Below are 26,734 nucleotides of genomic sequence, written 5' to 3'. Positions count from 1 at the left end.
GGTCAGGGGAGTTAGATTATTGGCAACACATCAAAGGCTGACTCTATGCCACAGAGACCCAAGCAAGGATTTGGCACCAATCCATTTCGATGCACATGCAAAGTGTACTAAAGGATTAACAATAAAAAGAAAGATTGCAAAATCTCCGGCTGTGCTGAGAAATATGGAAGGGAAGCGACTAGTGCTTTGTTGGGAGAGAGGCTGAGAAATTTTCCTTGCCTCTTTATTTAAGTATTTCTTGGAATTAATGCCTCTTGTTTGCCCTTCCAAATAGAGCAGCTAAGGTGGCTTGTAAAATTAAAGTTTTATCAACAAAAGCAGAGCAGTTGTTAAAACACAAAGGATAGGAGTAAAGCTCAAAAGAGAGTGAGAGTGAGAACCAGAAACAGCCTGAAAAATAATTCTGTAGTACATTCTATAGATAGTAGCGACACATCCTTAAAGAATGAGACAAGCAGATGAATCCCAAATCTTTATGCTACAATACAAAGGGGCCTCTCACATGCCCACCATCCAAAATTTAGAAGGAGGACATACAGCTTCAGAATAGGGAGATTTCGGTGGTGTCTGACAGATTTTCGAGTATCTTTGTTCTAAACCATTGAATGGCAGATACAAAAAAGAACCATCAAATAATGTGGTGTATTTGTAAATTCATTGATTGCAGACTTGGGTCTGAAGTGAAAGTGTTTAAGCAGAAAAGTATGTTTTCTATACACTAGTATGCAACTATGCTTCTGACTTTTGTTGAGTATTTTGTGTAAACAAGACATTGGTTTGCATTTTGAACATAGATTTGGACATAGACTCATAGGACTGGAAGACACTATAGAAATCATCTTATTGAAGCAATGAGAGGCAATGATGGCATTTATAAGAGATGGGTGTTCAAACTTTGCTTAAGTATTTCCATCAAAGGAAAACCCTTCTTCTGAGGTATTTCCCATGTTGAAAATGTTTCCTGAATGTCATCCAGATCTGCTTCTTTGCCATTTCCACTCATTGGTTCTAGTCCTCCTCTAGCTGAGAGTTATTTTGTATTTTGTCATTTTATAATCTGAGGCATTATTTGATCACACAAAGCTTTCAAAATCAGTTTGAATCCTTGTTCAAAAGTAGTGTTTCTTCCAATCAACTAAGGAGTGAAAGGAAATATATGTTTAAGGAAGTTGTTGGTTGAATTTCCAAGTAAAAATGTAACTGTCAAACAACCTGGCAGGTGTGCTGAAGAAATAAACCACAGTACTTTTCTTTGGAATAGATAGTCTTACTGAAGCGTTTACAAGATCCCTTCTGTTTAAAGGGATCTTGTAGGAATAGATTTTTTTCTCTACCCCACTCCCAGAATACTTAGGAATGGTGCTACCTCCTTTACAATGGAAGAAAGTGAGATAAAATTAAAGAAAATAAATAATATAATGTTTTTCTGTAAAGCTCTGGAAGCCATAGCTATCCAAAAAGTTATGTTTGTGTTGATAGTACTATTAATTACTAACTTTTTGGTTAGTAAACTGCCCTGAGTCCCTTCGGGGAGAGAGGGCGGTATAGAAATAAATTATTATTATTATTATTATTATTATTATTATTATTATTATTATTATCTTCCTCTCTTTCATCATTTAATAGTAAAACATAGTAGCAGTGTCAGGAGGGGATTTGCCCAGAATATGATGATGCTGAACCATTGAGAAATTTCTGTTATGCTTTACTATTACCTGATGAAAGACAGCTTTTAACTAGCAGGTGTCTATTATTATTATTATTATTATTATTATTATCATCATCATCATCATCATCATCATCATCGTCATCACGCTTTATCTCTCCCACAGGAGACTCAAAGTGGCTTAACATAAAAGCATCCACATACAATTTAAAATATAAAAATATATAAACATTAAAACAAGATTAAACGTAAGCAGTACTGAAAAATTCCCAGTTAAAAACCAATTAAAACATGTTCAAAGTTTTGTTGCTGCCTTCTACTCCAAGTTGTTCTAAAAATGTTTACTACTTTTACTTGGACATTTCCATGGTAGTCTTTAAAAATGTGCAGCAGAACGTCCAGTTAGTTGTCCCTTGATGTTTGTTGTCCTCTTGCTTTCAAGAAATCCTATGAGAACACAAACCACAGCCATTACCCTGCATTTTGGATCTATGTTATGACTACAGCCAGAGTACTGCAATAATGTCTCTTTGTTAGTCTCTCCTTTTTTTTGAACGGGAAATCCTTCCCCCAACCTAAGTCATCTGCCTTGTGAAATTTATAATTTTTACCAAACAGGCAATGGATTCTAAAAATATTTGTGTCAGGGGGGCTGTTGAAAGAAGCAGCTGTGTTTAGAACTGATGTAATTTTAAAGCATGTCAGGGCTGTATTAGCAAACTAGTTGGACAGAAAGGGCCCTGAATCACTGTACTGTAGTTACCTAAGATAAGTGAGTTCTCAGAAGGTGGAAGAAACTACACTTTGCCAACTTCTCTCCCTGTCTTCCAAAGTTGTCAGTCTTGAGACCCTGCTTGATATCCTTATGAGTTAATATAAAACACGAAAACCTTTTTTTCCTTTGCCTTTTGGAGAGAATAAAATTGCCATAATGTTGTAGATTGTCCAGATGCTTTTAGCCTCTTCTATGACACTTCCAAGGAGGACTGAAAAAACTTATAAACATTTTATTTGTCTGTATATGGGTAATATGTTGTTTTCCTTGGTATCCCATTAGAGTTTTGAAAACCTATTAGAGGATTGTAACATAGATTTTCACTTCATTAGCAACTTTGGCAGTACTTTTAAAAATAAAGAAGGTTTCTCTCTCAAGATGATTTGTACAGATGGAATTTAGATCCACAATCATAACTCATCAGGGCACTGTGGAAGATGCCTCGACATTGACAGGGGTTTTTGATTATCATCCAGCTTGCAGTGCTGAGTTTCAAGTCAAAATTGCAAAAAGAAAAAAGGAGACTTATTATAAGAGTAGGTTTTTCATGTGGAGGGGGTCTTCCAAGTAGCAGAGGTCATTGTCATGTCAAATCCATATCTTTCCTAGAAGACAACAAAATGTGATGGGGACCCCACGAACTCATTTTGATAAATTATATATAGACCTTGGCATTGCTGAATACAGTTCAGCTTCTAGATGAACAGTATACACCACAATCTAATGTGGACACATGTATAGAACAAATTGACTTGAAAATACTGTTAATAATGTCCTATTAACGTATATGCTACTTTACCAAATTGAAGCAAAATAGCATTTCCAAGGAAAGCACACTGTTATCAATAAAGAAGACAACAAGGGGAAGAAAATTCAGCAAGAGACAGGGTTAGACACAGGCCCCTTCTACACTGCCATATAATCCAGATTGTCAAAGCAGATAATCCACATTATCTGCTTTGAATTGGTTTATAAGAATCTACAGTGCTTTATAATCCAGTTAAAAGCAAATAATCTGGATTTTATATGGCAGAGTAGAAGGGGCCATAGTCTACCTTTGTCAGGAACAGAGGTGGGGAATTGTGGAGGGGCCTGAAGCATTTTGTCACCCCTGCAAGCCCCAGCAGCTTGACCAGTATATTCATTCTTGTTTTCATATTATTTTTCTTCCAATTTTAGGGGTGTTAGAAGGATAGCACTGCTCTCAGTTGAGGGTAGCAGTGTTTACAATATTTAGCACTATAATATAAATATTAAATCTGAACGTTTCCATTACGTACTTTTCCTGCATCCTTTTTCGGCAAATGTTTATTTAAGTAAAGAAAATATCCAGTACTTCTTGAAAACCAAGGATGCTCCAGAACATCTTGTTGATGAAAACTAGATAATTCTAAACTGTGCAGGTTCTCTGTGGCAATTCTGTGTGTGATTTCTCCACAAGCCATCACCCCATGTGAGCGCCTACCTACCCAGTGCTGTAAAGATCTGTGGAGTACAGGCAGTCCCCAAGTTACGAACAAGATCAGTTCTGTAGGTTTGTTTTTAAGTTGAATTTGTTTGTAAGTTGGAACAGGTACATTTCTTCAGTGTAACTCCAGCCAAATTCACACACATATATGTGCACGCTTTGGATACCACAGGAAAAAGTTAACGCCTCTCTGGTGTATTTTTTTTTTTTACTGTCTGTGCCCTTGTTCAGAAGACTTTACTTTCTGTCCCTGTGAGAATTGGATTTAAAAAAAATTGGCTTGTTGTGGAAACAAGGATTGGAGAGAAAGTTTCAGTGGAGACATTTTTCCTTCATGATAACTCTTTCAGGAGTGAATTTCCCTTCCAAGGGATATATTTCTCTGACTTTCTGTTGTCTCACCCTCTTTCTTAACAAGGAATCATTTGTAAGTCACATATTTTTTTAACACTGGGACTGCCTGTATCTATGTTGTTGGTAGCCAGATGCTCTGAGAGAAAATCTTCTGAGGCTAATGCTAAAAGTGTAAAATTATGTTATCCGTGTTTGAATTAGAATGAAGAATTTGATTTAATTGCCTCTGGGAGATTCTTTTTTGTAAAAAAAAACCAGAACGGCGGAAGTATTCTCTACCCAAATGAGGCATTCCATATGACCTTGATTACTGCCTTGGTTATCAGCCTGAAATCATTTGCTGATTTGACTGGCAACCACTGTTGCTATGCTGCTGTAATTCAGAGATTCAGCCAAGCCTCACATTCTGCTAGAAGAGAAGCAAAGGTCAGGACCCAGAATAGTTTTTATTATATCAAGAACATCTGGAAAATGAAAGACACGCCTTTTTTGGAGTAGTCCTTTTAATCACGGAAGGTTCTACATTTCCAAGTACTGCAGCAGCCTTCAGAAATTCAACAGCTGCAGTGGTCCCACCTTACGATCCCAATGATAAATACTGTACATGGAGAAAATATTCCACAAGGATGTCCACTATCAAATTAGTTCAGTGAAATTGCAATACCCACAAATTCAAATGTGAAAGTACATCAGCTTCTATTGGCCATAGCAACAGAGTACAGTAAATGGCTCATGATATCTTCAAACCAAGCAATGCCTAATGTAACAATGATGTCCTTCCACAGTTCAGGCATGGTCTAATTAATCTTAAGCGTTGGAAGAGTCTGCAAGGGCCATCCAGTCCAAACCCTAACAGTTTTGGTTTATCCTTATTTAGTCCTCCTTATCATTATTTTGATTTGCTGCTTGTGTACAGTAGGTTGAATTAAAAGAACAGTGCTACATTGCATGTTGAGTATAGGCACATACGAATTACATTAGTCGAAAATAATTGTCTATCCGGTCCCATGTTGTTGGCTCCACTCTCTTTTAGCAATTTTCTTTCCTATCCCTACATGGAGATCCATGTAGCCTCTCATGTAAGTACTGGCCTAACTTAGCTTCCAAAACCAGACAATTTGAATATGTTTGGGATACTGTGGAGTTATGTATTTCTTGGAGTAGCAGTCACCCATGATATGATTAAAATCACACACACACACCACTACAAAAAAGGTTTGTTGTAGGTTGTTGAAGACTAATATCCAAAGAACACCATAAAATAGGTATAGTATATCCAAACCTAAAGTGACATTTTAGGTTTCATAATTATGAATTTAGATTTCAGGTTGTAAGTATCTGTTAAACCTCCCTAACCACAGGCACTGCCATCCTGATTCCGGAAACTGTCCCTCTCATTTCTACTGTGTAACAAGCATCCTGGCAGGCTTCCCACAGTAGATGTAGTACTGCATCTACTGTAGCCATGACAAGACCTCCCTTTAGACCAGTGGTTCTCAACCTGGGGTCCCCAGATGTTTTTGGCCTTCAGCTCCCAGAAAACTGGCAGGGATTTCTGGGAATTGTAGGCCAAAAACATCTGGGGACCCCAGGTTGAGAACCACTGCTTTAGACACATTTTCTCTCTCTCCCCCTCCCCTCTGCACTTCAGACTTTCTTTAAGGGAAAGCTGCTTGGTTGCATCTGGGAAAGGCCTGGGCCTGAGCAGACAGAAACAAGGCACAGTTACAGGAAAGGTGCCTGAGTTGTAACCACAGGTGTGCTGTTTTGACAGTGGGGATTATATAAAGACATTGACGAGGCCTGTGGAGAAGTCTTATGGAGACTGAAAAATACCAAATGCTATAGAATGTTCTGTAACTTGCTCTCCATCCTTGTCTCTTCTGTGGGAAGCCACGTGAAAGTTTTCTTCCGATGACAGACCTTAATTGTCTATAGCCATACAGTGGCTTTCAAGTTTTGTAAAGCTTAAAAGTAAGATATCCCAATGACTGTAACTTTATTTTAGCTGCAAGACCAGGTAAATGTATGTCTGGGAGGCAGAAGGAGTGGGCAGACTGGTGCTTTCCAGTTCTTTTGCGTCACATTTCCATGGAAATTGGAATCTAAAACAGCCAGAGTACATGAGGGGGTTTCAACTTTGCAGTATAAAGTATTGCGACTTTGCAACTTCTTTAGTCACTATCAGCTGGGAAACAACTTGAAGGCACACAACACACAGATTTTATTGGCCTGGGGCAGTTGCTCCCAGGTGAGTATCTAACTTGCAAACATCTTCTAAAACACAGCTGCTGTAAATCAGTGTCATATGTAATGTTTGTTGTTGCTGGTCATTTTAATTATGTGTATCACACTTTGGTTGTGGACAGGGAAAGAATGAAGTATTCTATTAATGGTGAGTTGACAGGAAAAAATACAGAGGGATAATCTTTCAGGCTTGATTTTACTAATCACAGATTTGCAGCAACCCTGTATAATAAGCCACCCTGAGTCCCCCCGGGTGAGAAGGGTGGGGTATAAATGCTGGAAATAATAATAAATAAGCTATTTCTGTTATTCACTGCAGGTTAAAAGGCAGTATCTTTCTGAAAATTATGTCATGAGGGAAGAGTTGAACTGGAGATATCCTAGATCACAGTGTGTGTGTTCTCTGCCCAACAAGCTCGGAAATTCCATTAAAGTTACACCACTTAACTAGCTTAGCCTTTATGACCTGCTGAATTGTCAGTAAATTCCATCAACACAGTCTTCTTTCCCCTTCTAACTGATGTATCTGTACAACCCTGCTGTGCATCTTCAAACTTTCCTAATAATTTAGTGTTTCAGATATTGGGTTTAACAATAAAATATGGACGTTCTGTTGAACCGTGCATTTTAACAATGAGTAGTTTAGAGTGTGTGTATAGTTTCTCTGAATGTTGAAACAGTGTAAACAGATCATTTTGCAAACCACCTTCTTTGACTTCAAGACAAATGGGTAGATGCCAGTGAATAGGTTCCTCCATGGATGATTTAAACCTTGGAAGTCTTTTCCTTCTTTTATGGACTCTGTGTGGTTTCCGGGCTGTATGTCTGTATTCTAGCAGCATTTTCTCCTAAATGATTCCAGCCGTAAAAGCATTCAACAATACATGGAACCCTTCTTTTATGTTTTCTTTGTCATTTTCACCCCCAGGCCAACATGGGTTCATGTTTCCTGGTCATCCTGCTTAGCAGCTACCTGACGTGCCTAGGATCTGCCAGCATGACCACAGGTAAGGCACTAGTGCCTTCTAAAGAAATGCTGCTTGTTGTTATATTGTTGCATAACCTCACTGAAGTCCCTTAACTATAATCACATAGTCAGGAGTGTATTGCTAGCTCTGCATTTACCAAAGCTCACTGTCTTGGATGGTTAACAATCTGATTGCTTCCAGAATCCTGGTTTTGTAACTATGCAGATCTCTTATCATACCACGTTAACACAAACCATGGAAAAATAAGGTTTTATTTGATGTGGTTAGAAAATTTGAGCACTCTGGTTCTCTTGGGCACATGTCTTTATGATAGTCACCATTGCCTCCAATATATATTTTAGGTATATTCTTAGCTTTGCGCCTTAAACAATATGTAAGCAGACCTTAAGATTTTTTTATAATGCCTGACATTGCTTTGTTCTCTCTTGCTATAGCTGTTCTATACTCTCTCATATAATGTGATTGATAGCAAGTTTGATATATTTTTGAATTCATACAAATACTTAAACATTTTGAGATTATCCCGATAGATTATTTTAACAGCCTTATCTTGTGTGCCTTTTTTTACTCCATAATAATTTTGAAGTATTAAAGGTATTTTTAATGCCAATATTCTCAGGAATATTGTCCAGAGGACAGTATTCTAGGTACACAATGCATATATGCCCAGAGTGTGGCAGTGTGTCCAGAATAATTTATCAACTTGTTTAGAATATGCTTAAAATAACAAAGATGGGACTAGTTTAACCTCTCTTGGAAGGGAGTTCCAGAACCCATGTTTTTACCTGACACACTTGTGGGGCTGGTAAGACAGAGAGAAAGGACAGCTTAGGAGATCTGTAAAAAATTGGAAGGCTTATATGATAGATTATGGGCTTTCTGATAACCTAGATCTGAACTGTATAGGACTCTTTATAGTTCTCATGCATGTTGGTGAAGGAAAGTGAGGTTGTCCCACCTCAGCCATCATCATTAGCACTGCTGGGATGAAGAAACTTCAACAACATCCTTCTCAATGATCCTAAGTGACAAGGAGCACCTAGCTCTCCCTCTTTCCAGCTTATGGCTCAAAGGCTAGGTAAAGTTTGGCTTCATAGACCAAGGAGGGCCAACTGAAATGTAAACAGGGATTTAGTGTGGTCTTAGGTAGAGAAGCTTTATAAAAGGGAGGGATGTAGTTCTCTGCTGTATTATTGTACAACTCTGTAGAATATGAAGACAAGACATTCTTGATTTAAGAAGATGAGCAAATGTGTTAGAATTATTTGTTAGTTTGAAGCCACAGAAGTAGAAACCTTTGGTTCAGATTAGATGTTTGAACATCAGTTATAGTCAATAAGCTACCAAAAAGTTACATAGTCAATTCTGGATGTATTTTTTACATTCATTTATGTGTTTAGTTTTTACTGGACATAATCTGCTCTCATTCTCTAAAATGTGTATCTGTTGTTGTCTTTGTTTCTCCAGTACTGCCCTCAGTTGTCAATTCTTCCTGGACCACAAGTTCTGTGAAAATTGCCAGGACACAGCCAAGTACCAGGAAGACCACAAGTGCAATCAGTAAAAATGTGACTTCTCCGACAGTGTCTCCTACAGTGGCACAGAACTATACTACGCCAAAGGCTACTGAACTCCCTGCTGCCACAACCAGCAGCTCACCAGTCACAGAGGTGACGAGTATCAAGGCAGCTGTGGCCACTTCTGGGATCACTTCCCTTTCACCAAATGCCACGTCCACCGTTCCGCACACGACTGCTATAGACACTGACCTGATTCCTTTGGAGGCCAACACCACAGCAGCAGCATCAACTTCAAAAGTCTTTGACACTTCAAGTATGGAAGAGCTTTGCTATATTTCACTTGCTCCTATTCATATGATAATGTGATCAGTGGCATAAAATATGTGTTTGATCACTCCTGTGAGTAGCATCTGACTTAGTTCAGTTCCCTAAATTCTGTTTACTAAATTGTTTCTGTCCTGGAATTTTATTTAATATTTCATATCTTGTACTTTCAGGGTCACTGTCTATAACATTCAAAAATGTGAGATGATTACATTAGGGAGCCTGCTTTATCCTAGAAAATTGGAGTAGATAATCCATTTAGCCTTTGATGTGCTGAGCTTTATTGCACTGTTTGCAGTTTGTGCAGATTGCTGCCAGACCTACTAAAATGGTTTGATAGTGATACCCAATGAGATTTTTGTCAACAAGTTTAAGATGAAACTAAATTTATTTGTGGAGATTGGTTGAAGGAAGTTGAAATGATGTCATATTCTGATGATTATCACTAACTAATGCTTCGTCTGCCTGCATTTTCTTTAGCGGAGATAACAAGAGACCCAGGTAAGCATATTTCTTTGCATTTTCTTTCTTTCCACTTCTGAGCTAGAAATTTTCTGCCTCTGTCAGCATTAAGTTTCGCAAGCCACAATAACGTTTGAACTTATCAAAAGATATAACCCACATGAATGCGAAAGAGCCAGAAATGAATATGTTGCCAACAGCTTTGGGCAAGGAGATCCAAGGAAAAGGGAAAAGTAGAAAATAGTTAATACAATTGTTGACTAAAAATGCATATGTGAAAAGAGCTTGATGGGAGCGGGAATGGAAAGCAACACTAGTCACATTTTCAAATTACTTCAAAAGGAACTAGTAAACACTTGCAATCTGAGTGAGCAAATATAAGCAGGGGAAAGAAGGAGATGGTGGCTTTTGTTACATTTTTGCTCTTTAGTCTAATTGGAAGGATTTAGTGGAGAAAATAATGGTTTCCTCTACATTAAATGTTAAGATAGATGACCTTGGAGCTGACACATCTGCCATAACAGGCTGACCTAAGTGAAAACCCCATTGAGTGTAAATAGCACTAATGCATTAACCCCATTGAGTGTAAATAGCATTAACTTGCACACTTATAGTATACTAGTCTGTTTAAAATAACATTCCTTTAAACACAGTTGCTATTCAAACTGATAAAACTCGCTTTAGTTTCTCACACTAGTAGCATGCCACTGACATGCTTACCCCAAGTAGCAAAGTGACCCTCTTTCCAAAAGATTTTTCACTGCTTCCCCTTTTCTCCTGAGAGATTGCTTCTCATTGCTTTTCTCTGCAACTCCATATTGATAACTGGCCTGGTAACTGGTTGAAGGGGTGTAAGCAATGCCCCTCCCCCCAATATGTTCATTTTAAATCAACTAGAACTGAAGATGAGCAAATTATAGATGGCCAGTTATTCACTGCAGGAATTTTTTAAAAACAAATTCTAAAAGATTGCATCTAAATGAGAGAACAGGCAATAAAATGACAAAGGCAAGTCAATAATTGTAAGGTGATCAAAATCTTTATTTTGTATACATCTTGGTAGGCTTTGAGTTGACCATGATTATTCAGTGATCAGTGAGCGTATTAAATAGATCTATGCACATATTAGAATAACTTTACTGTCATTGTACAACAGAATTAATCCAAAGTGTGGCAGCTATGAAAATGTCAAATGTTATGTTGGAGATCATTAAGGAAGAATTAAAATACAGCTATCAAAACCTATATGGGATACTGTGCCTGGAATGCTGTGCCCTGTTTGATTTGGCGCATCTCAAAAAGAAAATTAAAACGCTGGGAAAGAGGCAGCAAAGGAAGTAATCTCCCCAACCTCTCTTATTCACTACCACAGTCACAGTGATGACAGTCTTTTTAAAGAGCTCTAAGTGGAGTTTAGATAAGTCAAGTGAGAAGGCGGCTCTCAAGGGCTAGTAGACATGATGTATCCTGCCTCCAGGATCAGAAACAGCAGAATACCAATTGCTGTGAAGCAATTGCCATGATGGGAGATAGTGGACCCAACTAAGTAGGCTTTCTGTCAGATCTTGGAGGGATCATGTTCTGACTATGCTTGTGTTTTTCCTCCATTTTTACAGATAACGATCTTGGACGAGGTAAGCTATTCTTTTTAGCTATGTCTTTTGTATGTACAACTATGCTTGTTAACATGGACAACTTTGCGCAAGGATTGGTCAATTTCTTAAGGAAATTGTCAGAAGGTTCAAGTCAGGATGATCATATGCTATGCAAAAGAAACAGTGCTCCAATTGCTGAGGAACACATGTCAGGGGTTACTGTTGTAACTACATCTCACTTAGGGATTGGAACCCCTGGTGGCGCTATAGGTTAAACCCTTGTGCTGGCAGAACTGATGACTTGAAGGTTGGATTGCTGACCTGAAGGTTGCCGGTTTGAATCCAACCCGGGGAGAGCGTGGATGAGCTCCTCTATCAGCTCCAGCTCCATGGGAGAAACTTCCCACAAGGATGGTAAAAACATCAAAACATCCAGGTGCCCCCTGGGCAACGTCCTTGCAGATGGCCAATTCTGTCATACCAGTAACGACTTGCAGTTTCTCAAGTCACTCCTGACATGGGAAAAAAAAAACCCTTAGGGATTCTCAGAGGCAATTGGTTGTCCTGGAATGGTGAGTTTCAGTATGACCGGGATAGCACTTTCTATATTGGTGCACTGTATATTCTCTGGTAAACCAATATGTTTGTCCTTGATTGTGATAGTTGTGTTTTCTGTTACACCTTAATGTAAACTTGTTTGACATTTCCATTTTGCTTTTTTCCAAGTTTTAGAGAAGCATGCATTCGTTTATTGCACCTGGCTGCCTTATTATATTTTTATAATATTGTTAGCCACCTTGAGAATCAAATCGTGGAAAAGCAGGATGCAAATGTGGAACGAGTTTTATTCTCTCACCAACTGTTGGAGGTAGATTAAAGTATGTGGATGAGCTATTTGAACCCAGGTTTCCCTTATCAGTGCTGCCAATACTGTCTACTACATCAAGCTGGCTTCTTTTAAACTATGAAAGATTCATTCACTATACAAAAGCTAAGGCTGTTGGTTCTATATAAATAGCTTCACCTGCTGGTTTCTTCTCATCAATCTGATGTTCCTCATTGAGTTGATTTTACCGAGTACTGGAGACCTAACAACGGCAGGAATATAGTCCTGACTCTCATATCCCGATTACAGGGACCCAGAACAGTTGGAAATAATACAGAAAGATTGTGTTATTCAGTACTGTGGATTTGTTTTTGGTTGAACCTAGAAAGAGACTGCTTCTTCAGATTTCCATATACTTTTGTTACTGGAAGGCAAAGGTTGGGTATTTGGAATCTATTCTCTCTTAAAGGCATGGATGCAAGCCTTTTCTCTGTCCCCAGCCTTCCCTGGTTGTCTTCAACTTGGAAGCATCCGTTGGGCAGAAAGAATCCCTCAACTTCTAATTTTGCTCATTCAGAATCGAGGTGAATGCGAGAAAGAACTTCTTTCAGAGAGCCAGTTCTGTGTATACTCTTCTCACTTTTATATTTCAGAGGGTTTTTTTAAAAGGAAGCAATGTGGTCACCTGTTTTTACAGCGGAATTTTAGGAAACTATACAGATACTTTTTTAACATGGATATGTTTACAGTATCTATATTTTACTTGTCATCACTACAGTTACTAGCAAGAAGCATGGAACTCTGTATATGTGTATGCATGCGTGCAATAGTCCCTCGGGAAAAATAAATAAATGAGGAGTAGCTTGCAGCCTTCCTTTTTAAAACTAGGACTGTTTGACAGTGATGGGTTGCTGTTGTTTTTGGCCCTGTCTCCCTCACTGTTAATGTCAATGCGGCCTTTTCAGTGGAGATGTCCAAATGGAATACACCTGGTAGGAGAATTCCCCGTTCCCACACTCCACCCAAGCAATGTGGTCGGTGGCTGAGGAAGCAGTAAGCATGTGTCAGCGCCTGGCAAGTTGTTCTCAGACCTGCTTTTGGGCAACGGTGGAGGGAGTTTGGAAAGTTTCTCTTTCCCTGCTTCTCACCTCAACAGCTCAGTTAAAAACAAACCTTTATAAGCTTCACAACTAGAAGAAAGCAACAGGAGTGGATGCACAAATGGACTCTGTGTAAGAAATGTAGCAGGTCTTCTCATAAGGAAACTTCCATGTTTGATTTGTAGTCTCTCTCTATACCATACAAAAGACGCAGAATTTGATTTGGATAGATGCAGTTCTGATTCAAAGCCATGCATCTGGTTGCTTCCATCAAACTAGAGCCTCCTCCAGACCAGGACTTCTTAAATGTTTTCCACTCATTAGACTTTTGTGCCCTATGAATTTTTACGTGTCCCCAGGTGTTTGTGTGCGTGCGTGTGTGTATGAATATGAATGAAATGGGTATAAAAATCAAAAGCTTACACATATCAGCATTTGCTAGGTCATTGTGTCTTCAGTTTCCAAGTATGTGAGTGGCAAATGATGAGTCCAAATTCACTAAATAAAACAGCACTGTGAGTTTCCTGCGGAACATGGTTGCCCACATCTTATATGAGTCTGCTGGCCATGTTCACTAAGCCAGAATTCACAATTGTGTACAAAATTATCTTGAGTCTTCTTCGCCTGAAAGAACATGATGGAAAGCTTTGCTTTTTGTGACTGAGATGGGGAGACTATATGAATAGCTTGATGCTGCAAGCAGCTACATTGAAAAGATTGATTGCTTGTGGCAAGTAGTTTCCTGCACTTGAGGCCACAGTCGCTGCATATGTTGGTAGCAAGTGATGGAAAGGAATTATCAGCAAGGCAAGAATCTCTGTCAGCAGCCCTTCCAGGGGATGCAGCTGGAAAAGAGATGCAAGGTTTTGGGGTTTTGCCCCTTCCCTTTTTTGTCACATCTGAGTCAGAGCCGAGTTTTTTTCCATGGCAACTGTTAACCACAGTCAGGAAGCAGAATGGTATGCTCCCAACTGCTTGCTTCGTGTTCCCTTCTTGCTTTCTGCCTGCTGCCTTTTTTCTCTCTTTCCCTTCCTCTCCTCCTTCCTCTTTCCAGGAGAGAGGTTGCTAGGGCAAGGTACAAACCCGGTGGTTTTCAAGGGCGCCAGTAGCCACCCTACAGCTCATTTGTAAGCCTGTTGCATATTTCATAGGGCAGGAGACGTGCTCTGTGTGCATCACCGATGTCTGCTGGGAGCTCGCAAAGGATTTGCTTAGGGCCTGGTGTTTTTTTCCCATTCCTTTTGCAAAGAACATGTCGGAAAATGTGGTTGCAACTGCTTTAAGTATGCACCAGACAACCTTGTATTGTATGGTCTCAGCATGTAATGTTGCCTTGCTTGGAATCTAAATCCTGTGTGAAAGAAATCTTTGGAGTGATGAAATCGTAGCCAACTCGCACTCCCAACCTCCAACTGCTCATTGAACTGCAGCAAAGAACAGATTAACTCAGGCATTTTACTTGTTTTCTACCAAGAAAGAAATATCTGATTCCATTGTTGTCTTTTAACCTATGTAGTTTTTCTTCCTCTTGATGCTAGCTTTCTGTCTGAGGGTTATCTCCTTTTTTTTTTTTTGGATAACATAATGCAGACAGTTGTTTTGACTCAGGTTCAAAATCCCTGTTCAGCTGTGTGGTTCACTGAGTTGGTCACATAACTCTCAGGCTCTCCTCCCTTGCAGGACTGATGAGAGGAATCAATTAACAACTCTGTTTGCTTGATAGACAGGCAGAATATAAATGCAGTCATAAATAAATATGTTGTGTAATCTTAGCATGTCTGTTCTGCCAATCAGCTTTATCTTATAAAATCAGTCAGCCCCTACATTGAGTGTTCCTTTAATAGTGTGTGGACAGCCAGTTTGGAAATGTATTATATATCTAGGTAGGTCACAGCAGCATGTTTGCATTGCAGGATAACAATAGTAGTAGAAAAGGAACTGAAGTAAGAAATCCGAGGTAGTATAAAGGTTGATGCGGTCACATTATACTGGATGTGTATTGTACAATGTAGGGTCTGCCAGCACCAATCCATTGTAGAGTACACTCCTCTCCAAAATAGCTAGGACTCCAGGGTAGGATGGCTGAACATAAATTCACCAAATTGAGTTTGGGTAGACTTATATGATCCTCCCCATCTACCCATCACCTTTACTCTCCTCTGTGTGTGTATGTCTGATTTTGCCATTGTGATTGAAAGCACAAAGATGAACCTTAAATGTGTACAAGAAAATGGCTAGATGAGAACGAGATTCATCTGGCTTGCTAGTCTTCAGCAAGTATCTCAGCATAGGATTCCTTGGGTATGAGACCCATCATGAACAGTATGTGCCGAAGACAACGTCCCACCACTATAGATGCTTCAATGTTTTCCCCCCTCATAATCTTTCTTTATAAACATGTGTTCCTCCTGACCCTAGTTTTTAATTTCGGCATTGAGGAGATAATCAGTTTGCTACTGCCTTTAAAACAGCTGTGATTCAGAGATCTTGGTGATGCATAATCTTGAGGTTTGCCAATAGATGCAGATCTACCATCTGCTCTACAGCATAAAATCTTTACTCGCCTATTCTCCATTCTGGTATTAGGGGATCTGAAATAAATTGACCAGTTAGTCAATGGCAGTCTAAATGCCTTTCACCTTTACTTAAGGTTCTTTTCTCTCATTCACTGCCTTCTCTCAATTGATATAACATATGAGGAATGAGAATATAGGGTGAGCATCCCTTATCCGGAATTCTGACATCCAAAATACCTCAAAACCCAAAATTGTCCACATGGGTGGCTGAGATAGTGACACCTTTGCTTTTTTAAGGACAATGCACAAAATTGGGTTGCTGTGAGTTTTCCGGACTGTATGCCCATGTTCCAGAAGCATTATCTCCTGACATTTCACCCACATCTATGGCCGGCCATGAAAACCTTCAACAACACAATGCACAAAATTATTTAAAATATTGTTACCTTCAGACCATGTGCATAAGGTGTATATGAAACACAAATGAATCTGATGTTTAGACTTGGGTCCCATCTTGATGTATATGCAAATACAGGCATGCCAAAATCTGAAGTCCAAGAACCTTCCAGCCCAAAATGTTTAGGACAAGGGATACTCAACATTTACTAAGGTGTTCCAAGCATTATTGGGCACTCAGCTGGTATGTGAAGTTTTGTCTTTAAAGAAAATCATTATTATGAACATGGACAGAGATGATGGAAAGCAATACATAATAATTGGTGGGATACTTGTTGCTTAAACTCCTAAGGAGATAAAATAGACCATGCCACGATGGGCTACAAGTGAGGCATCACATTTTGAGTGCTACTATAGATAGATAGATAGATAGATAGAGAGAGAGAGATAGAGAGATAGAGAGATAGAGAGATAGAGATAGAGATAGAGATATAGATATAGATATAGATATAAAAATAGAAAGTTAGTGTGTCAGACTTAGCTAGAAGTGTTCTGCCCATTGTATAATTTTCCTTCTTGCAGGGAAGGTTTTTAAAACAATAGAGAGTAATTCAAAATATGACCCTCCATCTGCTTCTTGAAATGGTATTGTCCATTCTACAACCTCATTCTACGGGCTTTGGGTTCTAGCAGGAGGTAACTGCAATTTAAAATGACTTCTGCTATGAATGTCTGTGTGTGTGTGTGTTGTTGACGAAGTGAGTGCTCACGATGCTTAATGATGTGTCGGCATCGAATTGTTGCCAATTGTACGCCGCCCTGAGTCCCTTCGGGTGAGAAGGGCGAGATAGAAATATTGGAAATAAATAAATAATAAATAAATGCTGTCTTTCCCCCATATTTTTGGTTGAATATTCAACCCCCTTTAGCATATGCCCTCTTGATTGTGTACATAGTTTTAGATATCAGTAATTCTTATAACTGTAAAAAAACCATACTCCCTTGATGTATTTCAACAAACAATCTTTAGACACCCCCCCCCCCCTCCTCAACATTCTTTAGGTATGGATCTGTTCAGCCAGCCATCCTTTAAATCCCGAGTATTACAAAGCAGCTAAGCATTTGGGGCTTACGGGACTTTGACATTCATACTGGCTGAACCCACTTGACATGGTAGGAAGTTATTTTATGTTGAATCACAAAGCGATAGGAAAGCATCGGAGAGAGTGTATGAAAGGAAACGCAACGTAAATGAGTCAACTTGCACACATAGATTTGCATGAATGGCAGTGCAGGACAAACTACAACTAACTTTCCTGTTCAGGCATACTTCTATCTTTCAGGAGACCAAATTTCACATAAAGAGGAAACTGCATTAGGCTTTATTGTTATAAAAGGAAGGGATTGACAGGGGAAGAACAGAATCTTGCGACTGAAAGAAATCAGCAAGAGTTTCGCATAGGAGTGGGTAGCAATCTGACTGGTATGACTGCTGACAATTTCCATAGTAAAAAGAATCCACTACTTTGACCCTAAGATTTCAGAAATAGAGATAGTAGACACTGGGGCACTGGCCCATTCACACTGGATGGAAACTGTAAATTACTATTTCATCCCTGTCCAATGGTCCCTAGAATGTCATAGGTCAAATAACAGCGGAGCATTTCTTTTGAAGTTCTCTTGTGAAGCTTTGCTTGTGATCTTAGAGTCTAGACCTGAGTGTTTGTTGTGCAGAGGGATGGCTGAGCTATTGAAATACAAGAGGTCTAAAGGGTTTGTTGGGGATGGCGACTCTGCAAACAGCTAGCATTTCCTCAAGTGTTCACGATACCAAAGGGCACTGGGATATAATGGTTGCGAAATGCACACTCCTATTAGTCTGACCTTGAAGGACAGGGTTTCATTCAGGACTGATACTGAAAACCAAGAATTTGGTTCTAACACAAAAGCACACACTAAATGCTTTGAAATGCTTGAACTTACTGTTTTAAAAACACCGTAAGTCCTACAACACCTTTTTCTCTCTCTCCCTTCTAGATGAGACACCCATCATTGCTGTTATGGTGGCATTGTCTTCCTTGCTAGTCATAGTATTTATTATTATTGTCCTGTACATGTTAAGGTAAGTAATACCTGGGAAAGTTACTGATTTTTTTTGTTTCCTGAGCATCAGTTACAAAGCATGTTTCTTTTAGGACTTATTGGTTAGATTTAAATACGCAGCCATCAACTTAAAGCTTGATACAACTGCTAGATTGCTTGACTGTTGCCTTTCTTCCTTTCTGAGACATTCTGGGATCCAATAGGGTAGTAATAATGTATGTACAACTATATAGAGGGGAGATGAAACTAGACGTTGTTAGTCCTACTTCCTACCTTTCTGCTTGGATAGGGGTAGAGGGGAGACAATCATGTTGGGAGAACGGTTATTTACAAAGACATATCTTTCTGCCTTCTGAGCAGCCTCTTTCAAGAAACCATTTTGCTTGAGCTGAATGTTGGTGCTTGCTCCTTGGGCTGTAGCTGGGCCCTGGATAGTTTGCCAGCAGAGTCCTTCATTTGTGACTCATAGCTATCTGTATTGAGGCATTGTTGGCCCTGAGCACGAAGAGAACAATTTTTCCTATACTATCATAGATTCCTAGCAGCACAAGGGCTATCCAGTCTAGCCCCCTGCCATGAAGGAAAACAAAATCAAAGCATTCCTGACAGACAGCCATTTAGTCTCTGTTTAAAAACCAGCAGAGAAGGGGACTCCACTGGGCTCCAAGGCATCATGTCCCACTGTTGACCCGCTCCAAGTGTCACAAAGTTCTTCATAATGTTTAGTTGAAATCTTTCCTACAATTTGAATCCATCGTTTCATTGTGTCTTAGTCTCCAGAGTATCAGAAAACAAGATTTCCCCCTCCTCAGTGTGACCTTTCAAATCGTGTCCCCTCTCAGACTGCTTTTCCCCAAGCTCCTTAGGTGGTCTGGACTTTCAGAAAAGTAAGGCTGGACTTTCAGACATTTGACCATTCTGTTCTCCCTTCTCTTGATACATTCTGGCTTGTCAGTATCCTCCTTCAATTATGGTACCCAGTATGGACACAGTGCTATTTCAAGTGATTTCAAGGAGAGTGGGACTATTACTTCGATCTAGACCAATGGTTCTTAACCTGTGGGTCCCCAGATGTTTTGGCCTTCAACTCCCAGAAATTCTAACAGCTGGCAAATTGCCTGGGATTTCTGGGATTTGTAGGCCAAAACACCTGGAGACCCACAGGTTGAGAACCACTAATCTAGACACTATACTCCTGTTGATGTAGTCCATAATTGCATTGGGTTTTTCAGTTGCTGCATCACACTGTTGACTCATGTTCAGCATATTGTCTAGAAAGATTTCTAAGCCCCTTTCACGTGTCCTGTTTTCTAGCCTTTGAATATTTGTGCATTTCATTTTTGTCATACAGCAGTGGCTCTATAGAGGCATATTTAGTTTACTTGCTTTGCATTCCGTTGCCAGCTGTGCAAGGATGACATAGTGGATTTATCAGAATGAATTAAATTTCCTCTTTGAAAGTGAATGTGATAACTCTTTGGAGGTTCTGAGATTGTCTCTCACTTTCTGAGCTGCTGTGAGTACAGTCCTGTATGTGTTGACTGAATGTAGCGGACTAACTGTCAAACACATACGTGTAAGAGCCCGATCTGTCATAAAGGTGTGAGGATAACAAGCTTACTTGTAATATCTTTCACGCATTCTGTCTTAAAAGCAATTTCATGCTTATAGGTGACAAATATCCCAGGATTTGGGATGTGAAATAAATTATATCTTTAGCAATTAGTATCCCAGGCTCAATAGATTTTGTTAAAAATCTCTTGCCACTGGGCCTGATGACATGAAGACATTTTAAGTGACATGTTCAGATCCTTGGGGGAAAATATTTAGGAGCAAAAAGTAAAGTAGTAAATAAACAATTTTCAAATGACTTGTTAGGTACTCAGATATGAACTTGTTTAAACTGCTTTTTTGTACCATATCATTCATAGGTTTAAAAAATACAAGCAAGCTGGGAGTCATTCCAATTCTTTTCATTTGTCGAACGGTCGGACAGATGATATGGGTGAGTAATCCATAACAAAATCAAAATGTGGCCCTCCTTGTCCTCGGCCCATCTAATTTTCTGGAAAGATTGAGTGGATATGCTGTCTCTTTAGCCTTGCAAATTTGCACTGTTTATTTTTGAGAAAACCACTGCATAGCAGCCCATTAGATTTCCTCAGAGCCCCAGAAAATGGTTTTCTCGTGCATCTATTTCTTATAACTGGGGTGGGCAAGGAGAAGCCCTGGGGCCATACACTCATCTCCCTTAACTGTTTTGTTTCATGGCCGGGGTTTCAGATCTTCCAGGCTCCCCAAACTACACATTTTCAGGTCCCAAGAAATTGTGATTTGGAGGCCTCCGGGAGAGGCAATTTACCTTTTAAATGCACTGTAGCTCCCCATTGCTATATTTAATATCACAAATAACTGCTATATCCATGTCGCAAAATTATAGCAGTTTGACACATTAACTTCCATGGCTCAATGCTATAGAATTCAAATATTTGTAGTTTTGTCAATCCCTGTCTTACAGTGCCAGTTAGCTCTCAAAGACTCCATTCCCATGAAACACTGCCTTTCTCTTTCCATGGGTTAAGTCAAGTGCCTCCAAGTCAGATCTTAGCATCGTTAGCAGGAACTCAGAATGTCCATTGAATTAGGATGTAGTCGAGGTTGCTGAGCATTATCTGTTAACATCCATGAGGGAAACAGCTTACTTTTTTGCTTCATCTTTGAGGCAAAGTATTTCACTTTATCGAGGGATTTGTATTTACATATCTTCTTTTCCCTAAATTGGCAAAAGCCAGCACAAAGAGAGGAAATGGAACAAATGCCTATGCCTTCACCAGGCCACTTCCATGTTTGAAGGTCTCAGCTCTTTTTCTGCTACCTTTCCATGTTGGAGCTACTCATTTGTCTGGGGGAATGTAAAGCAAACCACCTTGAAGGGGCCTTTGTCCTTCTTAACAGGATAAAGGCCACATTCTTCTTTTCCGTGTTTGTGATGCAGAGCCTCAGAGCATGCCGCTGCTTGCCCGATCTCCCAGCACCAACAGAAAGTACCCTCCGCTGCCGGTTGATAAACTGGAGGAGGAAATTAACCGGCGTATGGCAGATGACAACAAACTTTTCCGTGAGGAATTCAATGTGAGTGCTTTATTCCTACGAACCTGCTTTTCTCCTTATGCCCATCTCCTATATTCTTTCCTGTTGGGTTTTGTGGTTGTGCTAAAAAAGGCAAGGATTGTTTAACAAGGTAGATTGCCAACTATATCAAATCAAGCTCATACCGGCCTGAAATGTTGTTGTTCTCAGTTTCTGAAACCATCTTTATTTTTTCTGGGGAACTCTATCATAAAAAAAACATTTTAATGTAATACAAGTAGCTAGCTTGTAAATTAATTCTCAAACGTAACTAAAGATATATATTAGCAATGTGGATTTGTCCTATTCAGCATATAGAAACATTTAGGTTTGCTGCTTGTAGTGCAGAATTTATGGCATGTATTGAAATAATATTCTCTGTCTTGCCTCCCTGTGCCAGTTGCAGGACAAATGCGAGCATTTAAAAAAATACTTCTGGGTTACATTTGCAAATCTAGGAAGGGAGAGGAATGGGTGTTGCCTTGTGCTGAAATGTCTGAGGCTTAACTCTTGCGTCCCAGCATAGGCTCCACCTCCACATGAAATCTTTCTAGCACAACAATGCTGCTGTCTTGCCCTCATTTGACCCTGCTCCTTGGAACCCCTTCCAGGCTCCTTCACACCCTCTTCCTGTTTTGCTGGTGAAAGTCTGTTCTTGCATTTTTTGTTACTTAACTTTCATCACATTTTCAAAAAATGCAATTTGAATCTCCATACACACAAGAAACAAGAAATTAAAAAAACCCCACAGATACTAGACGAAAACAAACAAAACAACACTAAAATAATCTCCCAATCTTATCTTCCCTCAGCCTCCCCCCACCCTGTATCTCTCCCCCTTTTAAAAATAAAATAAAAATACAAAAAATACATAAAAACATTAAAAATGTTAACCCTCTCTTGGGGTGATTCCACTTAAAATATAGCAGAGTGCTAGAAGCACACTTCACAAACAGCAGAAACTTACATGTGGTAAGCTGGAATAAGCTTCTGTTCCTTAGGATGGCAAAGGATTGCAGAGTCAGTTATAGGTTCAAAATATTTATTGTGGTAAAAAGAAATCAATTCTAGATAGAAAAGGTTCTTGGAGCTAACTAGCTCACTAAGTTATTTTCTAAGGAAGGTAAAAGGTAAAAATATCAAGAAAACATACATTCGGTTAGATCTTGCCTGGAGAATTGCAAGATCTATCTTCACAGGAGGTAGAAGAAGAGAGAAGGAATGGAGGCTGACTATATGGCCAAAGCCTAGGGGCAATCAAAATACCAATAGAGAGGAAATTACCTGATACCTCAAACAGATCACAATGCCACATCTTCAAATGGGGGAGGTGATAGTGGTCAAGCAGAAAGAGAAGAGACAGAAAGCCCCTTCTAGGAAGATATGCATAGCAAAAGAGAAAGGATTCCCTTATTTTAATTCTGTTTTTTAGTCTAGTTACTCATTGGGGACTGGAGACTTGTGGAGTCCAGGATGGCACCCAACAAAAATACAGCTAACTTCTACCCTCCAAGCCAAGGCATTTATCAGAGTCTTATAATATACTTCTACTAGTTGTCCATATACCCATATGAAATATTAATACAGTAGAGTCTCACTTATCCAAGACTCGCTTATCCAAGGTTCTAGATTATCCAATGCATTTTTGTAGTCAATGTTTTCAATATATTGTGATATTTTGGTGCTAAATTCGTAAATACAGTAATTGTAAAAAATGATGTTTTGGTGCTTAATTTGTAAAATCATTACCTAATTTGATGTTTAATAGGCTTTTCCTTAATCTCTCCTTATTATCCAAGATACCCACTTATCCAAGGATCTGCCGGCCCGTTTAGCTTGAGACTCTACTGTACAAGCAAATTAAATATTTGGACTAAAATTCAGTTCTTGTAATTTCGTCTTTTATATGTTATATCAATATCCCCCCAATGTTTTTTTCCTTTTAATCTAAATTAATCTTACTATATTTCAGTGATTTGTTTTGATATAATATATTTCCTCCATCATTCTCAATTGTCTTCCTGTGTTATTGAACTTAACCTCAGAACCATTTGTAAGCTTGAATTTCACCCTTCAGGTTTAGTTCCACACTCAAGGGATTTTTGGATGTAATTTGAACTGTATGAATGTCTATAAAAGTACCTGCAATTGTGAATTTTGTCTTTTTAAGTTGTCACAGGAGACTTTATGCTGTAATCATGCCCTAGGAATAGAATTTATCTTATGCTGGAGCTTGCTTGCAATTGTATGTTACCTGTGCTGCTAGGAATCCAGGGTGAACATGTGTGAATAATTACAGGACAGGCAGCCATCACATACTACTTGTAAACTTGTGAAAGTAATACCTGCTTTGCGATGAAAGTCAGTGTACTGAGTTATTGGTAAAATATCTCGGGCCTAATACTTGTTTGGGCCCTTGGGCCTTCCAAGTCTCCTGTTGACATATGAATTTCATAGGATTTCCTTAAGTAGGGAATACTCATTGCCAGTTCCTTCCAGTGATGTATAGCCTACACCTGTTATTCATTGGCGGTTTACAGAGGCACTATAATTCTCTCCTTTTTTATTTTGCACAATACAAAAAGGCATGTACACATACTTGCACACGTTTTTTAGTCCTTTTAAGTGATCCTTTATTCCTCATAAAGACAAGTTCCACCAAAATTAATTTTAAAACACATTAGTTCTTGAGATCAATGATGCTAATAGAAGGCGTCTGGTGAGTTCCATGCCAGCTAATGAACTGATTCTAGGTTTCCTTTTTTTCTCCTTCTAACCTGTTCAAACATTTTCCTATCATAAACAGTGTCCCTATAGGAAAGGTTTTGAATCAGATTCTGAATTCAAATTATGTCAACATGTCCTGGAGAGCCATATCATGGTCCCCCAAGTTAAAATCTGGACCTGGATTTTAATTTCTGGTTCTACTTTGCACTTTCTGGGAGGCCCAAGGCTCCCTTGCAATTGCCAAGAGAAATGAGGTTTTATTCCTATAACCCTTTTCCCCTGCCCGATCTTCTTTTCTTTCAACAAGGTAATTTCTCCCCCATTCTTCTTGAATTGTCACTTTCCTGGTTCACTTTGCTACTCATTATTTTGGGTTTTACCTCTTTTAAAAGGCTGTACTGAGGCCTGATGTGACTCATAGGATTTAAACTGGATCTGAAGGAGACTTTGCTGCCACCTTGTGTTGCTTTGTGCCATAGTATTGTGTAATTCCTTCGGTTAATTAGTTTGCAAAGAATTGGTAGGAAAAACTGAAGATCTGTGACCAACTGGTAACACACAGACACCCTCTTCTTGTATTGGATGCAAACGTCTCTGGAAAGAAGATGTGGTGAATATTTTCTATACTTTATCAGATGCTAAAACCCCCAGTGGAAGTGACTTTCCTAGCGTGCATTTTAGTAATCATTTCAGTATTACCACTCCTAATGTTCTCCTTGATTTTTGTTATATCATCCTAATAGGAATCATGCAAATTGACAGGAATCAAAGTATAAGGTTTCAAAATGAAAGATAAATTGACTCTCTCCTTCTGAACACAGATATTAATTGGAAACTTGTCTACCTTTGAGATTTGCCTGAGAACTGTTATTACAATTATTTTTACTACTTCAGAGTCTGGATTTGGAGCAAGAGAATTCTGTTTTAAATGTATGCCTCATGAATTCTAGCCCCATAAAGTGCTGCATTTGCAGCTGGTTTGGATTGCATTTGACTAGTTTTGGTGGGGCATAATTATCCTCAAATTGGCACAGTTCAAGGAACTTAAGGGGTTGCATTTTGGTCCCAAAGATGGCATGTGACTTTCAAATCACGTTTGACTATTGCATATCTTAAGTTTGGAAAGCAGTACTTCTATTCTAGGAACCCAACACAGTGAATTTAATAAGGAAAGAGAAGTGAAAGCCCAGAAGGAAAAGGAACTGGGAAGTGGGTGTAGGGTTCTTGGAAGGGCAATTAAAATTTTCCCACATTTCTTTTTCTCTAGGCCTTTGCCTCTGCTCAACAAATGCATTTGGTTGAAAAAGTCCCAAGAGGCACTAGTCATGACCCATGCTTCAGAATCTGCTTTCTCTTTCTTCTCTGGTCCATTTATTTCTTTGTTTCTAAATGCACGAAGAGTCTTAGAGAGCTGTTCACAACATTCTCAAAATAATAAATAACATAACATGCCTGCAGCTATACATTTGGGAAATATTTTTTTTTAGCCAGCAATCAAGACATGACTCAAAATGAAGATGTAAAATCTAAAATGTAAATAGTTAATATGCCCGAGCACCACCTTTTTCTGGCTCTGATAAAGATGAATTGGAAGTTGCACTTCTTCCAAATGGTTGGATGTTAGTTAAGCTACAAGTGGCAATTTATTCCTCGAGGGTTCTAGATGTTCAATGGGAAACTGAATCACCACTGAAGCTGTATATTGGGTGATACTTGTTGCCTTCCTTCAAGGTTCATCTGCCTCTCCATGTCTCCATTGCCTCTCCAGGCTCTCCCAGCATGCCCCATCCAGGCTACCTGTGAAGCTGCCTCTAAGGAAGAAAACAAGGAGAAGAACAGATACGTCAACATCCTGCCTTGTAAGTATTGGCACCCATCATTGATTCCCTTTTGATAGTTATGACTATAATTGTACTGTGGTAAATGTCCATTCTTACATTAAAAACATGTGAAGTTAGTACTGTACAATGCTGATTGTGCTCAGAGGTTTTCAGGCTGTTTTTAGTGATCAAGACCAGGATTGATGAAAAGAGGCTGAGGGCTTGTAGTGTCCAATTCTGATGGGAACCGGAAGGAGATGGTAATAGAGACACAAAAGTGCCGGAGCCAAGAAAACTTTGGAAAAAATCAGGTTGACGTAAAAGGACAGAGTCTTGTTCTTTATACCTGGAACTCAGTCTATGTCAAAGAGAAAATGAGTCCTTCCTTGGAAGGACTCATAATCCTGGCATCTGAAAAGGTCATTATGCCTCCCTCCTCCACTGTGCAATCCCAAATAAATTACCTCTGCACAGGCTGCAAGGTTTCACCTTTGAATCACAGTTGAGCGGGCCAAGAGAAGCTCATTATTCCTGACAGCCCATAGTCTGTCTGTTGAAGGAGTCCCTTGGGAGATAGGGCAGAATACAAATAAAAAATAAAAAGTAAAGTATTATTATTATTATCATTATTATTATTATTATTATTATTATTATTATTATTATTATTATTATTATTATTCTTGAGCAGCAGGGCTGCATATGGCTCCTGTTTCATTC

General features: G+C 39.1%; 1 protein-coding gene across 4 annotated transcripts in view; it reads left to right on the top strand.

Annotated features, from left to right (window-relative positions):
- Positions 1-26,734, top strand: part of ptpra (protein tyrosine phosphatase receptor type A) — a 135,836-nt gene that overhangs the window by 83,341 nt on the left and 25,761 nt on the right. For all 4 annotated transcript variants that reach the window (XM_062982253.1, XM_062982251.1, XM_062982250.1 and 1 more), the window contains 8 exons: positions 7,439-7,517; positions 8,967-9,332; positions 9,824-9,844; positions 11,422-11,439; positions 18,276-18,360; positions 20,273-20,346; positions 21,337-21,473; positions 25,966-26,056. In XM_062982253.1, coding sequence (XP_062838323.1) covers positions 7,445-7,517; positions 8,967-9,332; positions 9,824-9,844; positions 11,422-11,439; positions 18,276-18,360; positions 20,273-20,346; positions 21,337-21,473; positions 25,966-26,056 — 865 coding nt within the window. In that variant the 5' untranslated portion in view covers positions 7,439-7,444. The remainder of the gene's footprint in view (positions 1-7,438; positions 7,518-8,966; positions 9,333-9,823; positions 9,845-11,421; positions 11,440-18,275; positions 18,361-20,272; positions 20,347-21,336; positions 21,474-25,965; positions 26,057-26,734) is intronic.

Source organism: Anolis carolinensis, chromosome 5 (assembly GCF_035594765.1).
Source record: "Anolis carolinensis isolate JA03-04 chromosome 5, rAnoCar3.1.pri, whole genome shotgun sequence".
Lineage (NCBI taxonomy): Eukaryota > Metazoa > Chordata > Lepidosauria > Squamata > Dactyloidae > Anolis > Anolis carolinensis.
The sequence above is the reverse complement of the archived record's forward strand: the minus strand, read 5'-3'. Positions and strand labels throughout refer to the sequence as shown.